The following is a 14,575-nucleotide window of genomic DNA, read 5'->3' on the forward strand; positions in this document are numbered from 1 at the left end:
CGTAATGTAACCACGTAATCTTACGTTACGGCTAGTGAAGACGTAGTACTGCTGCATACTATCTGTGATCACTTCAACACACGTAACCGCTACAAGCTGAACCATCGTTTGTCGGTTTTTAAGGCGCGTATTTATAACAAATATCCAGTGACGTAACCGCGTACACGTTACGTTATGATTAGTGGAGGCGATGTACGTCAATACGCCAAACTGTTACAAGCTGCACCACCATTTACCGGTTTTTAAGACGCGTATCCATTCATAACAAAGGCCCCGTAACACAACCGCATGTTGTCTGTAACCATTTCAAGTCGCGTAATCGTTACAAGCTGAACCACCATATGTCGGGTTTCATGGCGCGTATCTATTTGTAACAAAGTACACATGACGTAACGGCGTACACGTTACGTTACGGATAGTGGAGGGGGAGTACTCTTCCATGTTATCTGTAACGCCTCACAGTTACAAGCTGCACCATCATTTATCGGTTTTTAAGACACGTATCAATTTATAACAAAGGCCCCGTAACATAACCGCGGTCACGTTACGTTATGGCTAGTGATGACGGAGTATTGTTGCATGTTATCTGAAACCATTTCAACACTCGTAATTGTTACAAGCAGAACCACCATTTGTCGGGTTTTATGGCGCGTATCTATTTATAAAAATGTCATATAACGTAACGGCGTACAAGTTACGTTACGGTTAGTGGAGAAGGAGTACTATTTCATGTTATCTGTAACGCCTAACAGTTACAAGCTGCACCACCATTTATCGACTTTCAAGATGCGTATCCATTTATAACAAATGTTCCTTAACACAATCGCGTTCACGTTACGTTACGGCTAGTGGTGATTGTTGCATTTTATCTGTAACCATTTCAACATGCGTAATCGTTACAAGCTGAATCACGATTTGTCGAGATTTAGGGTGCGTAACTGTTAAATGAATCCGTTAATAAGCTATCGCTCCCCTACGAACGACTCCTCTCAAAAGTCAAAACATATGCGAGCTAAGGACTTACGAGGTCCTAACTTTCAACGTGTGATTCCTAGCATCTAATTATAATAAATGTCCCACAACGTAACGCCGTACACGTTACGACCAGTGAAAAATAATATTGCATATTATCTGTTCCCATATCAACACGCGTAACCGTTATAAGCTGAACCAACATTTGTCGATTTTTAAGGCGCCTATCCATTTATAACAAATGTCCGTAACGTTACGGCTAGTGAAGACGGCTAGTGTGGTTGTCTTCTCGTCCTTTTTCAAGTGTAAGCAATTCCAATGAAATCATTTCTTATATAAGAGAGGTCGTTCTTTTCTTACATGGTGTTACATGAAGTTCCGAGGCCATTTTTTCAAATGAATACAATCTAGACTCTAGAGCGATTCAAATATAACGCAAACCATCACTTTCACACAGGATCCTCTTACAGAACATATTTTTTATTTTATAAACTTTACCAATGTGATTGGCGACTATTCAAAATTATAAATATGGCGGGTTATGGCCACTGTTTTTGAATCATCCATAGCGGCATTAAAAAACTTACGTCTTTCCCAATCATTTTAAAACTTAGTTGACTTTAGTCAACCTTGTTGCGTTTTGATACATTCTTGTGAATTCAGTTCAATTCAGGATCCCATCAGCTGATTTTCGTATTGAACTCTTCAACTGACGATATTACTATCAAATACATAGAATAATGAGATAATATATTGGCAAATATCGAACAAGTTTCTTGTAACAAGTCTCCATAGAATGACTAAAAAATCTTCAAATTTCTAACGAATCTATCACAAACGCTCAAAACTTGCACATACTGTACTTAGAATGTAAAAATTCACAGTTCAGACATTGTTTTCGATGAAGTTTGTATCTGAAAGGAGTTTCTGTTCATGATCTTCATAAATAGTTTTTTGTTGTAGTTCTTTTCTTTCTTTTGGAAGTTCCCACATTTTTTGTTTATTCATGGAGAAGTGAGAAGCCACAGTATTTTATTCTGTGTCCAAATATATTGTCATACTCTCATGCGAAGCAGCTGTGGACTCCAGGCACTTTTGGTTTGACATTGTAGGTTTATCTCAATCTGACAAGCGAATTCACTGAATTCATTTGTTTCTCATGTCTACATGAATAGAGTGAGAAGCCACAGTATTTTATTATGTGCCCAAATATATTGTCATACTCTCATGCGAAGCAGCTGTGGACTCCAGGCACTTTTGGTTTGACATTGTAGGTTTATCCCAATATGACAAGCGAATTCACTGAATTCATTTGTTTCTCATGTCTACATGAATAGAGACATGTAGATTCAATTTCGAAGGTTAAAATCGGGAATGTGTTTCGAACGCAACGTCGAAATTGAGTAACGGAACATACACTTTTCCGCCAGACAGACCTCATTCTCTTACTATTCGAAATTGTGATTTACAACGTACCTGGAGACAAGTTTGATTTATCGATATTTCAATAATTATACGAACGAACAAATAAAAACCCCACGCAGAACGCTAAAATGATTATGAAATGGATAAATAAACATTTGCTATAAGGACTTCAAACGGCATTGTCGCTAGAAATATTCGTAACTTGATAACGCGTAATACAAAAACTGAAACGATTAATATGATAATGAGGTAGCGAAATGCTCGCATATGAATTAAAATTACCTACATTTATTCTGGCCGTGAACCTGTTTTGCTTAAAATCCGGAACTGAGCCATTGAAAATAAAACATGTCGGCATAGCTCGTTTCTCGAGAGAAGAAAGTTTCTTGGCTGCTTGTATCAACTATCATTGTCGAGAAGGGGACAAAAAATCCAATGAAAGCTTCAGTTGTTTTTTAACCGGTAATGCGAGCAAATCAGTTTTGAAATGAAATGTCTTGAACTTTCTTTCATTATTACTTTTTTAGAAAGTTCCGCAGCAGTACAACAGCAAATTTTGAAATCTATATTATGACCGAAATCCATAAACAAAATTATCCCAAATCCACTTTAGATAGCTAAGCATATCGCATACATAATGCAACAGGTGTTGCATAATGGGGAAGGGGGTTGTTATGTCACCGACTTTAGGGGGGTATACCACGAAATAAACGTCTTATTTGTGTTATCAATTCTCTCGTCACCATTATCACCTACTTCAGAAGCTTCTGTAGTACTCAACCATACTCAATTATATTATTTTGAAAGAAATTTAATTGACCTTATCAAGTGATGCGACCCCATGGTTGTCAAGTGCGGTAAAATAATGACATTTGCTAATAAATAAATAACCTACCTTACTGAGTTCCTTCTGCATTTTCATTTTTGGTAAATGAGAAATCGATTTCCAGAATATGGCCGAAAAGAGATTTCTGGTCGTCCCATATACTTGGGGCTCCAGAATGAAGTATCAGCTATGAAGAAATATAAGATGGTATGTCCCAATTATGTCCCAAAAATGAAAATTCAGAAGAAACTCAGAAAGATAGGTTATTTATTTATCAGCAAATGTCAAATGTCATTATTTTACCGCAATTGGCAACCAGGGTCGCATCACTTAATAAGGTCAATTGCAAACATATCTGTGTAATGCAGTGGAGAATTGATCAAGGGTTGTGGAAATTTCAATGAAAAAAGTAATTGAAAAATTGAAAAAAATTTATATATATATATATATATATATATATATATATATATATATATATATATATATATATATATATATATATATATACAGTGTGACCCATTTTTAATGGAAACACCCCCCCAAAATTTGAAGTTTAAAATCTGTTTAAAATCTGTTTTTCCGTTAACCAGCTGTCGCACCCCTACGAACAACAACCCTCAGAAGTCGAAACTTGTGCGAGCTAAGGATTAACGAGGTCTTACCTTTTAACGTGTGATTCCTAACACGGGTTGGACGGTAGCAAGTGAAGATCGATCGTTCAGACTAGGGCTTGAACCACCGACCAACACGGCAGTCAATTCGAGTGAGTGAACAAAGCACCCACGCCGAACCGCTTGGCTACCGACTTTAATATTTTTTTTTTGAAATGTCAAGTAATAAAAGGTCTACCTTGGGAGAAAATTTGAAATGTTTATTAAAGTTTCAGGGCATACTACGATATTTTTTCTTAGTCGAAAATCAGGATTTTTTATTATCAATTTTTTTATTGAAAAAATCACTACGCCACTGGATTCAGAGTCCCTCTAAACAGGTGTGACCAAAATTTCATGAAAAAATATTCTTTATTAACAAATTTATGACAACTCAAAAATTCGAAAACTCACACAGCTAACAGTCACAAAAACACCCTATATCAACAGATATAGCCATGAGAATATTTTTTTATGATTTCAACATTAAAGTGCCGCCAGATAAAAAAAAACAAATAGCGTAAATATTTTTAATGAAAATAACGGAATTACATTCAAGTTTTCACGCAAATTAACTAAAACTAAGACCTAATATTTCAATTTAAATCTTAGTTGCCATGGAAATGATATTACAGTTTGACACTTGTGAAAGATTTAAGTGTACTATTGTCAACAATATTCACCTTACAGTTCTTTGAATTATTTTGTGTCATGGCTGCAAGATTGAGCGAGAGAAAATTGAAATTGTACGCCTTTCGGGAGATGACGTTAGAAGTGCTAGAGAGGTTTGTAGAGTATTTAATGAGAGACATCCAGATTGTCCTCGTATTAGCTGCGGTACGGTAAATAAAATATTCAATGAAACTGGTGCAGTATCAAAAATTATGTTAAAAAGTAATCCTGTACAAAGACGAAACAGGAATGACAGGAATGATCAAATCATTTTAGATTATTTCGGAAATAATCCTGATGCCAGTATAAGGAATGCCACTTTAGATTTGAATATTCCACGAGAAACTATTCGGATATGTCTCAAGGCGAAGAATATTAAACTTTTCAAGTCAAAATTTTTACACACACTTCAAGTAGACGACGAAGCAAGACGCCTGGAATATTGTTTATGGGCCCAAGGGAAATATTAAAACAATAGAAATTTCCTAAAAAATATTTTACATTCCGACGAAGCCACTTTCACTACAAATGGAGTAGTGTCATCACAGAATTGTCGCTATTGGGCACCGGATAATCCTAACTGGGTAATAAACTGTAAAAGCCAGTATTCCCAAAAAATCAACGTCTGGTGTGAGATATTGAACGAACGAATTATTGGTCCTTTCTTTTTTGAGGAAAACATTAATGCGCAGAGGTTTCTAGAATTTTAAAACACAGAGTTTTGGGATGCTATTCACGAGCTGCCAATCAATGAACGATCAAATTTAATTGTCCAGTTAGATGGGTGTTCAGTTCATTATGCCAGAGCTGTGAGGCAATGGCTTAACGAATATTTTCCAAACCGATGGATAGGCCGTGGTAGTCCGTTTATAGAGTGGCCACCCAGATCTCCAGACCTCACAGTTTTGGACTTTTTCTCTGGGGACTTCTCACATAAAAGGTTTACAAAAACCGCTCAAGAGATAGAAATGAACTTTGTGCAAGAATTCGATAGGAATGTGCAGATATTAGCCCTCAAGAACTAAGGAACGTAATCAGAAACATTCGTAAGCGCTACGACACATGTATCGAAATACGTCGTGGATTAGTAGAGGCTACTAGAATATGAGTTAGAATTAATTGTTGCACTGAATCGAAACATTTCAATAATTAGTTATTAGTTACGTTTATTAAAATTTTTTGCTTCATTGTTAGTTGAATTGTGTGAATGTAATTCCGTTATTTTCAATAAAAATATTTACGCTATTTGTTTTTTTTCATATCTGGCGGCACTTTATTGTTGAAATCATAAAAAATGATATATTGTGACTGTTAGCTGTGTGAGTTTTCGAATTTTTGAGTTGTCATAACTTTGTTATGACAAATTTCATGAAATTTTGGTCACACATGTTTAGAGGCACTCTGAATCCAGTGGCGTAGTGATTTTTTCAATATAAAATCGTTAATAAAAAATCCCGATTTTCGACTAAGAAAAAATATCGTAGTATGCCCTGAAACTTTAATAAACATTTCAAATTTTGTCCCAAGGTGGACCTTTTAGTACTTGACATTAAAAAAAAAAATTAATAAAATCGATTTACAACTTCAAATTTTAGGGGGGGTGTTTCCATTAAAAATGGGTCACACTGTATACACAAAATCAATCAGTGAAACGGAATCAAAACGTATTCATGAAATACACTTTGAAGTGTTATTTCCACTTGGAAGTGACAATCAAGTGGTCAATTTCATCACATGAATAACCTAAAAATTATTATTGCCAGAAAATATTTCTCAATGGTTTCGGACTTATAATCATTGTTCGAATAGGAGTTGGCAATTGTAACTCAATCTTGAAAGGTCTTATAGAAGAATGTATAAGAATTATGAAATGAAACACGGTCAGTTTCTATAATTATTTATTGATAATCTGGCAAAATCATATTCGAACAAAATTTCAAAAAATCGATTAAGCACCAATAGAAAACGTTATTCTCTTGATCTGGTCGGAGAGCTTCTCCATAGCTACATATTTATCGTCGCACGCTTTAGGTCTTGTAACCAAGATCTGTTTGATTTGGTCAATCCTGCCTTCTATGCATCCGTCCAGGATACAAGATACTAACAAAGATTCCACTTCTTCCACGCTAATCCCCAGTTCTTTGCTGATGAAGGACAATTTGATGTTTTTGTAAGGCTTCACTAAAATAAGAAGTACCTTGGTTCTCACATGCTTCAGCAAATCTGCTATGTGCTCATGGATGAATGGGTCGCCCATCAGCGATTCTTTGTTTTCCTGGAAGAATTCATACAGGTTTGGAAATATTGAAGACATATTTACCAAAAAATAAAATCTTATATCATAATTCAGAATAGTTCCTTCCCTTCAAGGTTGTTCCAACTTTCAATATTAGAGGAAGTTCAAGAAACATTTTTTTTTGTAGCGCGTTCATTACTCACCTGGAAAATCCTCTCGAAATCCTTCATGTCATTATTCTGGAATGCCAAAATCAGATCTGTCATCGCCTTTATCTCTGGCTCGTTTTTGTAAGGCTTGGCTTCTTGTGAATCAAACGGGTTGATAGCAGATTTGAGCAACATACTAGTAAGAATAAGATATTTCAGACAATTCACTCGCCGTGGATTTCCTGCTTCATCGTAGTTCTTGAACGCCTCGAAAAAGTCGGTGTAAGCCTAGAACACAAAAAAATCGGTGTAACATAATATTAATGCAAATAGTGAAAGGACAGAATAACCTTTTCGTAGTCTCCAGACCTCAGATGCATCTTTCCTCCACATTCTCTTATAACACTCATAATCAATGGATGAGGAATTGCGGACCGCACTTTTAGACTTCGTTCATATAGCTCCTTGAGTTGCTTGTGGTTCTTCTGTTCCGTATACATTTGAATTTCGAGCGCATAAATTTCCAAGAGTTGAGTTCCTGTTGAAAAGTTCAAGAATAAAGTATGTGAACTATGTCAAGAGTACAGCGACAATTGAAAAAAAAGGCTTAGAATTTCGTTATTTTTTCATCCATACCTTTGTGGGGATCAATTTCATGGGCATTCGGATTGCAAGTTTGCCATAACTGTCTTATAATATTCGCGACCTTGGTGAATTCCCCTCTCTCCAGATAGACCTTTCCCAGTTTCGTGTTTGTTTTAAACCATAACCTGTCATTTTTAGCGTTCTTCAGGGCAGATAGAGTGGTTTCATAGAAGTTCTGCAATAGTTCTATATCCTTGGAAGTGGATGTGTAGTCCAAGATAGAGTTGATTGATTTTTCTCCATGATTTTTCGTTACAGCATTGTTGATGTATCCTGTCAACAAGAGCCATATGGATAATTTAAGGTATTGGGAGTTCACTTATTTCTAACTCTTTATCTAGAGAAGGCAAAAATATTTGATTCTGGATATCTACTTGAGATGGATATCGAGTTTACGACTCCAACAGGCATCCTCCCTGTAAATTTAATTCAGGAGCGAGTCTACAGAGGAGATGGATGTCGAGTTTACGACTCCAACTGACCTCCCTGTAAAGACGACAAGAGCGGGGTACCTTATAATACCGCCTTGAACAAAATTCTTGAGCGGCGTACGCAGAATCTGTCTCAGGTGGGGGAACAAACCCCTCATGAGCAGGTTAGCAAACGTTTGCGCTAAGTGAGGCGAAAAAGCCCTGCACGGCTGAAGGCATCGTCAGGTGTAGATGACGTGCAAAAACCCTCATATGGGAAGGTTGTCGCGGGTATCAAGGTGGGAATCTTGCAACTTGACTATCCGACTACCTCATTAACAGAGCATATACTTTGTGTCTGCTTATCGGCATCTTGAGAAGCTGAGTTTTTTTGGCCGAGTGTGAATAGGCGTGAGCCACAATAAACCCTTGCGAATTGCGGTGGAGGGTTGAATAGACCCACTAACTTTGGACCTGACCTAACCTAATACGAATTTCATTTCAGCAGCACAATGTCACGCGATATAATGAAAAAAAAAATACATATATGTATTATTACAAACTTTCATGAATAATCACTATAATAAAAATATTATTGTTGAATTTTATCGGTAATTTCTATAGAAAAAATCTAAACTTTGTTCCTTTTAAGGAACTATAGATAATTCCAGAGTCCAAAACTATTGAATCCGGTTCCGAGCTATTTGACCCTCGTCAATGCAAGGTAGTATCCTACATCACATTTTCTAACACTTCACTTCAACTGCTGCAAAACTTTTTAAAATAGTGTACCTTCTTAACTTCTTAGATATTAATTCTATTAAACATTCAGTGGCTATATTTTTCCCAATAAAGGAGGCATAAAAAAGTCATTGAATTCCGTCATTTTTTTCTAACAAAGGCAATTGATATTAAACATAAATCGGTACTTATGATTAGCGCTGCCAACATCGATATTTACGATGATTTTCTGAGCTTGATAATATTGGGAATCTCTACTCTACTCTACTCTACTTGAATCCTGAAATTTAGATTTTGAAACTTTTGAGTTTGTATCATCTTCTGCTCTTTCAGCAAATTACGAAAATTATATATTGGAAGATATTTTAACCGATTAAACTTGATGGTCTCGCGATATAAGCCTTGATTTAGCTGAATTCACACGTCGAGGAGCTGTAATTTTACTAAAATAAGCAGTGGTTAAAATAACTAATTATCAAATAATTTTACAAAAAATGAATCTGAAACATTTTCAGATGAGTTTCAGGAATATTTAATAAAATTTCTCATTCAAAAATTAACCAAAGTCTTCAATTTCTTGTATAATTTCCAAAAAGATGTTTCAAGATAAGATACTTAATATTCCACAATACTGAAAATTATACAATGATACATTTTATTGGCCAAATAAAGTGCAACATTTACCAGAAAGTCCCAAACAAGAATTAATAAGTTGCTGTTTCCTTCAATTTGAAATACAATTTTGATATTATTACACTATCCTTTGATTCTTCATCAATGAGAAAACACAAATCACCAAAAACTCAGTCATGCCAAACTGGAATGAATATGCTCCTCTCTATCCTACAAGTTCATGATGGGTGCCAAACAGCAGCTGATTTTGTATTTTGTCTGCAAACCCAACGTTAGCAGATATAATCAAAAGTTATGTTATGATATGACTGTTAAAATGTTTAGTTTCATTATTGTTCAATAAAGATTACTGGAGTACTTTTACTTCAGTTTCGTTGCAATATATTACACTTCTACAATACCTACATAACTACTATGCTGTGATTTTTGTAAGCTGTAAGCTATTGTTCTCAAATAAACATAAACATGAAAAAATCTCACCTAGTAATTCTTTATACTTTTTCATAGTTTCTCCATAGTTCTTCAGCTGAAAATTAATCTTCACCAACTGCTTGAGGGCCTTGAAACCCCACTCACCCTTGTGTTCGCCCTGTATATCTAAAACTTTCTGAAAAGCCGTCACCGAACTCTCCAAATTATCTTCTTTGAGCGTCTTGGCGAGGTAATACTGGTTCTCTAGGTCAACATCGGGCTCAGACGTGCTTTCTTCCGAATATTCTAAACCATAATCGCCATATTCTTCCTCTTCGTAGTAAAAATCGTCATCCATTGTTGTGCACGACAAAAAACAACTGTTACTTCGGGTTTTTGTTTGATTTACAATGAACAATCTTTGTTTTTATTGGGATTGAGAAACTCGCAGATATGTTGTTGACGTTTTGCGGCGCTGCACTACGTTTAGGTTATGATGACAATGGAATTGAACATCGACCGGTTGCCGGATCGTGCGCTGCCGACTGGCTTCGTTCAATAGACTGCTTTGTAGGAGTGAGTGGGGAAATTTATTTCTCGCTATTCGTTTTGTGAGAGAATTTATTTTCCACTGAAGTGCTTAGCTTGAAGACTGAATCTAAAAGGTTTTCTATTTTCTCATAATGAATATTCTTTTTCGGCTCTCATTAGTTTTTGTAAAAAATTTAATTAGACTTGCTTATTATTGTCCGCGGCAAAAGAATCAAAACTAGGCGACCCGGTATGCTACGATCCAAAAATTGAAAAATCGAGTTTTTCAGAAACTCACTTCCGGCAATGGAAACTTGTAAAATCACACCTTCTTTCACGATCGCCAACATTTATTCACTTGCCACAATTTTTTTCATAAAACGTTTAATTTCCTAAGACTATTTATAATCACAATTTATGAAACTGAATGACGCTTTACAAAGACGTTTTCGTTGGTTCCGTTGGCAGAGTTACAAATTTGAACTAGGAATGAATGCGCTGTTGTCAAATTTATATGGTTATCGAGAAAATAAGGAAAGCCACCTTGGTTTTTGTCATTCACGTGTTGTTTGTGTATTGATTCATTTAAAACGTATACTTTCTACTTTTTCTAGGACAAAGTAAAAAACTGGGTGAAATTTTCGAAATTTAGCAATATAATTTCCATTCAAGAAACGTTTAATTGTCAATTTTATTTGAGTTAGCCTCCATTTTAACTATTCACTGTGTTTCCATGTTTTTCAACTTTACGAGTGTTCGCATATCCTTCAGATTTGATAAGCTATCAAGGATAACATTAATTTTCATGCTGGCTTCATATTCATAACCTCAATGTTCAGTTCCTGGAGAATAGCCAGTAAAGTCTCGAAAGCTTGAACCGAAAAAAGAGTTCTCATTTTTCTATGGTACTTGAAAAACTAAAAAGGAGAAAGCTAGGCAATGATTATTGCCAAGTTCATTCCACATATTGGCGAATCCTTGATATTCATTCTCATCAAATGTTTTGCATTAATTGAATAACTATGAATAGTAAATGTAAGAAAGAACCAGGAGCGGATCTAGGAATTTATTGAGATGGGGAAGCGCAGCTGAGATACATTTTCCGCTATAAATAAATAAAAATTGAGATGTTTAGTGAATATGATATTACTAGCGATTCGCCCCGCCTCCGCACGGGTGCAATGATGATACTAAATATACTTTATAAATATACCACCCGCTATTTATAGGCACGCGCCGCCGGCCGGTACCGCCGCAACCGCTATGTCCCTTCATTTTGAATCTGTAATAATTCTGAAAATGTTCATTTGATTACATATTGTAAAGGGCTATATTGATCTATATTAAATGCACAATACTTAATTAGATAAGGATTAATGCTGTATTGCTCAAAATCGCTTTGTGAATAAGGTCATGAAAATTAAAGGATAAAAAATGGTTATTGTGGCTCATCCTTCAGAGATAGACATATACCATCGCGAACTTTTTTGTGTGCACAATACTGTAGTATATTTTTTATCTATCTCGAAGGGTTTAGCTAGCCTTTGCAATGTAACCGCAAAAATGTGTTTATTTACGACATTACTTTAGAAACCTAACTAATTATCAGTGTTTCTCTACTATATTATGCATTTTATATAAATGAGAACTTTCCTTTTGAATCAATATATCTATTAAATAAGCCGCATCCAAATCCGTTGCGTATTTTTAGAGATGTAAGCATACATAAGGACAAACAATGAGAAGCGACATTATATTATTTTATACTATGTAGTGATTTTGAATTGGTGATAGTTTTTTTATTAAAATAAATAAAGAGGACTCATGCAGGCATCCAGTGACGGCTCGTGCATTGGAGAACAAGGGAGGCTTAAGTCAAATAGACTAAACACACACAGAAAAGCCCGCCGGAGGCACGAAAATTTTTTGTTGCACGCTTTGCTTAATACTAAAGTTAGGGCAAGGACATGACAATGCGTAAAAAGTGCATGAGGAGCTATGGACTTTATTTTAGTTTGTAAACCATTTGGTCGGTCGGTAGCCAAGCGGTTCGGCGTGGGTGCTTTGTTCACTCACTCGGTGGTTCGGTGGTTCAAGCCCTAGTCTGAACGATCGATCTTCATTTGCTATCGTCCAACCCGTGTTAGGAATCACACGTTAAAAGGCAAGACCTCGTTAATCCTTAGCTCGCACAAGTTTTGACTTCTGAGGGTTGTCGGTCGTAGGGATGCGACAGATGGTTAACGGGAAAAACAGATTTTCAACAGATTTAAATGGCTGGCCATGACCGCAGCCCCATCATAGGTTTGCGCGATTAACTTTTGCCTAAAATTATAGGTGTCACACGTACGAATTAAAAAATTGAACAAATTGTCAGCTGTGCGCCCAGATGAAACATCACGAAAACCCATAAAACGTTCTACCACTTTACCATCTTTGATATATCTAAAAACGATTGAAAGTTGTGATGTACAGGTAATATCGGTAGTTTCATTAATTTCCCATGCAAAAAAAGAAACAATTTCAATCCCTTTGCTTATATTTTCCTTAATAATATATGCCACACTGTCTATAATAAGCTCATTTTGGATGGTTTTTGAGGTGCCCGAAAAAACGCTACCGTTTAAAAAAGTGCCAAATTGTGAATCATATTTGCCCCATAACACGAGGTAAATTTTTTGAAAATCGTAGTATCCAATTTTAGACCACGTTTGGTATTCGGTTTGTACGGAGTTTGCAGAGAGGGATTTACCGGAATATTTTTCTGTCCCGGTCCGTCACGGTATCCTGTCCGAATAATTAAATAAAAAACAAACGCAGTCGTACACTAACGGAAACCAACTGGAGGCTAGTCTCCTCTGAAGCTATAATTTCTGCAACTGAAATTACGAATCGAGACGTATGTCGCTGGTTGGATCGGTCTCGTGGAGCCTGGTTCTTTAAAGCGGTCGGAGGCTTGGCTCCTTTGCAACGTATGACATTTATTATTTCGGGTTGATAGTTTATTCGTAATTCGTTCATGGGCGGTGCGTTTGAGTTTTGTTGATGCAGGATACAGTGTGGTATATACATACTACGTAGTGAGTCATAGTGTTTTTTCGGGCATATTATGTATTTGTATTAAAAATTAATGGTAAAGTAATGATACCCAAGCATTTTTAGAAAAAAATAATCATAATTATTTGTCAATATCTTTCAATTTATTGCGATGAATAGCTTCAAATTTTATGGGGAGGCTAAGACTTCCTTGCCTCCTGACGAGCCTCCGCTGCAGGCATCTGGTTATAGGTTGCGGTTTGTTAATGAGCAGGAGTGTAGGATCATATTAGGCCCCACAATCAAACATTTTTTGTGTCCAAAGGGGTGGCGTTCCCCTGCACCCTCTGGGTGGATCCGCCACTAAGGGGTGGCGCTCCCCGCGCCTACTGGGTGGATCCGCCACTAAGGGCTGGCGCTCCCCGCGGTTCCTGGGTGGATCCGCCACTGGAAATAACTATGACATCTATGGATAAATGAAACTCACAAGGATGGCTGAACAAATATGTAACAATGATTTGATCAGGTATTTGTTGAGTCCATTTTTTGGTGTAACGTGTAACCAGTAATTCTCTTCCTTTTATTTATATTCCATGAGGGGTGGCGCTCACCGTGCCCCCTGGATGAAGCCGCCACTAAGGGGTGGCACTCCCACTCCCCTGGGTGGATCCGCCACTAAGGAGTGGCACTTCCCGCGCCCCCTTGGTGGATCCGCCACAGGATATAACTATTTCATGTATGGATGAATAAAACTCAGAAGAACGGCTGAACAAATATGTAACAATGACAAGATCAGGCGGACCGAGTATAAAATATTACAGTTCATGGGTGAAAGCAATTGGTTGAAGGTGGATTCTTTGAAAAATAATAGAAAAAGTATCTTCTCTGCTTCATACAATATGAATAGATATAGATTTAATGCATGAAGAAAATGATGAAATATAATAATTAATAAAAATTGACAAATATTTATAATCATTGATTTATCGATAGTTCATCAACTATATATGCTGTGACCGCGCGCTCTCCGCCCTCTATCTCGAAAACGGTTCACCGTATAAAAAATTTTTTTAAACAAAATTTGTAGAGAATTTTGTATTTTACAATATTGATAATAAATACAAATAGCAAAAAACCCATAGGAAATGAGAAATTTCCAAAAAAAGGGCAAAAAACCGATTTTTGTGATCTTTGAACTTGAAATTTAATAGTTGCTTACACCCTACCATATGTAGGTT

General features: G+C 36.3%; 2 protein-coding genes across 4 annotated transcripts in view; one reads left to right on the plus strand and one right to left on the minus strand.

Annotated features, from left to right (window-relative positions):
- LOC111510484 (leucine zipper putative tumor suppressor 2 homolog) overlaps window positions 1-14,575 on the plus strand; it is a 279,299-nt gene that overhangs the window by 5,176 nt on the left and 259,548 nt on the right. The window lies entirely within an intron of this gene.
- LOC111507875 (COP9 signalosome complex subunit 2 alien) lies at window positions 6,431-10,673 on the minus strand. The gene is made up of 5 exons (XM_023163252.2): window positions 9,840-10,673; window positions 7,567-7,848; window positions 7,281-7,468; window positions 6,985-7,218; window positions 6,431-6,820 (listed from the first exon to the last, which is right to left on the minus strand). The coding sequence occupies exons 1-5, from the start codon at window positions 10,126-10,128 to the stop codon at window positions 6,494-6,496; spliced, it is 1,320 nt and encodes a 439-aa protein (XP_023019020.1). The 5' UTR covers window positions 10,129-10,673; the 3' UTR covers window positions 6,431-6,493.

The sequence above is a fragment of the Leptinotarsa decemlineata genome, unplaced genomic scaffold (assembly GCF_025532065.1).
Source record: "Leptinotarsa decemlineata unplaced genomic scaffold, Ldec_3_MD MMD2_tig00026330_RagTag_RagTag, whole genome shotgun sequence".
NCBI lineage: Eukaryota > Metazoa > Arthropoda > Insecta > Coleoptera > Chrysomelidae > Leptinotarsa > Leptinotarsa decemlineata.

Coding starts and splice junctions, on each gene's coding strand:
- LOC111507875 (XM_023163252.2), bottom strand. CDS start 10,128: ATGGATGACGATTTTTACTACGAAGAGGAAGAATATGGCGATTATGGT. Junction 7,469..7,566: donor TGAAATTGATCCCCACAAAG/GTATGGATGAAA, acceptor ACTTTTCAACAG/GAACTCAACTCTTGGAAATT. Junction 6,821..6,984: donor ATTTCGAGAGGATTTTCCAG/GTGAGTAATGAA, acceptor GAATTCTTCCAG/GAAAACAAAGAATCGCTGAT.